Source organism: Sphaeroforma arctica (genome assembly GCF_001186125.1).
Source record: "Sphaeroforma arctica JP610 unplaced genomic scaffold supercont1.1295, whole genome shotgun sequence".
Classification (NCBI taxonomy): domain Eukaryota; class Ichthyosporea; order Ichthyophonida; genus Sphaeroforma; species Sphaeroforma arctica.
The window spans coordinates 8,441-10,753 of record NW_014039263.1 but is presented as its reverse complement, the minus strand read 5'-3'; the positions used below and the strand labels follow the sequence as shown (position 1 = coordinate 10,753).

The 2,313-nt window shown below is 49.3% G+C and overlaps 1 protein-coding gene across 1 annotated transcript; it reads right to left on the bottom strand.

Moving 5' to 3' along the window:
• Positions 1–497: 497 nt before the first annotated feature.
• SARC_10552 (hypothetical protein) lies at positions 498–1,905 on the bottom strand (the record flags this gene model as incomplete). The annotated part of the gene is made up of 4 exons (XM_014295398.1): positions 498–560; positions 700–888; positions 1,253–1,434; positions 1,789–1,905. Coding segments are annotated over 4 exons (551 nt in total), but the record flags the coding sequence as incomplete, so codon positions are not given.
• Between the last annotated feature and the right edge of the window lie 408 nt (positions 1,906–2,313).

Sequence of the window (2,313 nt, the reverse complement as noted above, 5' to 3'; positions counted from 1 at the left end):
ATATGTCCTCTTCTAGTAGAAGTGTTGCGCATGTAACTACCATTGATGACCCACGGAAGTGAATTGATTGGACCCAGCATCATATTGAAGAGTGCGATGGAGGTAAACACCTAGTGCAAAGGTGGGTAGGGTTTTAAGGTTTTCAGTCCGGCACAGGCCTATGTGTACAATGACTGAGTGTAGAGGGACAGTACAACTATACACTAACTGTGTGGCCAGGGGTTTGTCAGTCGCAGCAGTGTGTACATAGCAAGCATTGTAGCTCCCTCTGAGAAAGGGCTGAGGAGTGTTGAGCTGCAGAGCCTCGAGTGAGCTTGTGGTATGGGCGAAGCATATGTGTTAGCTATATATATACACGTGCGTAAAGTATTAGCTATAAATTGGTACTCACTGTATACCAATGATGTACAATAGCCTGTCACACACGTGCCAGTCATAAACATGGACCTCGCTAAAAACCCTAAACCCTGAAACGCTGGAGACACAAATAGACGGAACTACACCGCTGATTGCATATGCGCATACGGATGTGCAAGCATGCTTCCAAAGTGTTTATGTGACTAGGAATGTTCCACGCAAGTATCTATACGGATCATGCACGCACACACACGTACATAAGCACACATCCCTTAAACCCCCGGCACACCGCATCAAAGCCCAGGCTCTACCCACACACATCCACACGGTTGCCATGGTTACCTGTGCCGAGTCCAGCTGCCCGCCCAGCCGCACGTACACCGCAAACGTCACCAGGCTCATCACTACGGGTGTGGAGGCCCAAAAGTACACACACAGCGCATCTAAGTACTTGCGTTGGGTCAGATACCTCAGCTCCTGCGACCGCACCACGCGAATGCGATTGACCATAGACCGACCCAACGTCTTCAGCTGTGAGGCGAGGGTTATAGAGGCCAGAGACATGGAATACACACGTGTGGTGAGTGTCCATGCATTGGGGTAATACACTATGGACCGTGGAGTGTGGTAGTGTGGGAGCGTGAGAGTGTGAGAGTGTGGGAGTGTGGGAGTGTGGGAGTGTGGTTGTGTGTGTATATAGTAAGTAGAGCTCACAATATAGTAAGCCGTCGCCCCATTCTTAGCCCATCCATACTACCGTAGGTTACCCCATCACCCTTGTGCCACTAGGTGTTCCCTACATATCAGTACGTGTGTATAAGCGCAGTCACACCCAAGTGTCCGCCACCACACCCAAACGGCCACTCAAGAGCAGTTCGGTACTCACAACTCATACCTTGATGAAGTATGCATTGTGTAGTGCTGCGCTGGTCAGAGCCACCCGCACATCCTTCTTCTGCATGAGATTCTCACTGAGACGCCCAATGCGCACGGCAATCAAGCGGTTGGCAGGGGCCAAAAGAACGGCCAAGATCAGCGCGGCAAAGGTCGCCACACCCAGCTGCTGGTACAACAGAACTGGGGTGGGTTGGGTTTGTTTCGGTTAATATAGCACACGTGCACAAGTCTAGAACTGAGTTGGGTTGGGGTTGTACTGATGAGTATATGCTAACAATGTGACACACATATGACAGCTAACAATGTGACAACTTGTCGAATGAGCTGTGCGATGTGTAGGCAGTAGGTCCTTGTGGGATTGTGTTGGTACCAATGAGCAGGGTTGCAAATGCCATACTTTCCTGCACATGTGCATACAAGTTCTGTGTGCGTACAAATGCATGGCCCCATGATCCGTCCAGGACAATTATAGTCCTGTTGGTGAGATATTGGTGCCACGCCGTGACGTCACACAGGTGCACTTAATCCACATACCCGTGCCCACAACAATCTGGATGGGTAAGCTCCACAGCTCATGGAAACTCGGGAAGAAGTTCAGGAGCCTATCAATGTCTGTGCTGGTCAGGTTCAGGACCTGTCCTGGTGTGAATTCTAAGCCGAGATTGGGACGGATCAAATTAGGTTTTTGATTAGAACCAACGACTGCGTTGCGAACAACGACGTATGTGCTGTTATGGTGAGACTGTTATTGAATCGGTTTTAGGTTTCTTTTGGACGAGAGATTCAAATTCGGGTGCTCGAACTATATAAAACATTGCCGCAGAGATTGTGGTAGGGAAAGTGAACTGGAAGATACCTTGCTAAAACCCTTATACTCCAACACTGCCCCCAACGTGCAACTTTGTCACGAAATATAACCGTTTTGTGGAGACGTCTACAGACAGACGCCCTTAGCTATTGTATGTCTACATATCCCTACGCACACAAGAAACCTGCATCTGGAATGTAGGTAAAATGCACCGCCATAGTCGAATGCATGATGCACACCGGGCACACGTA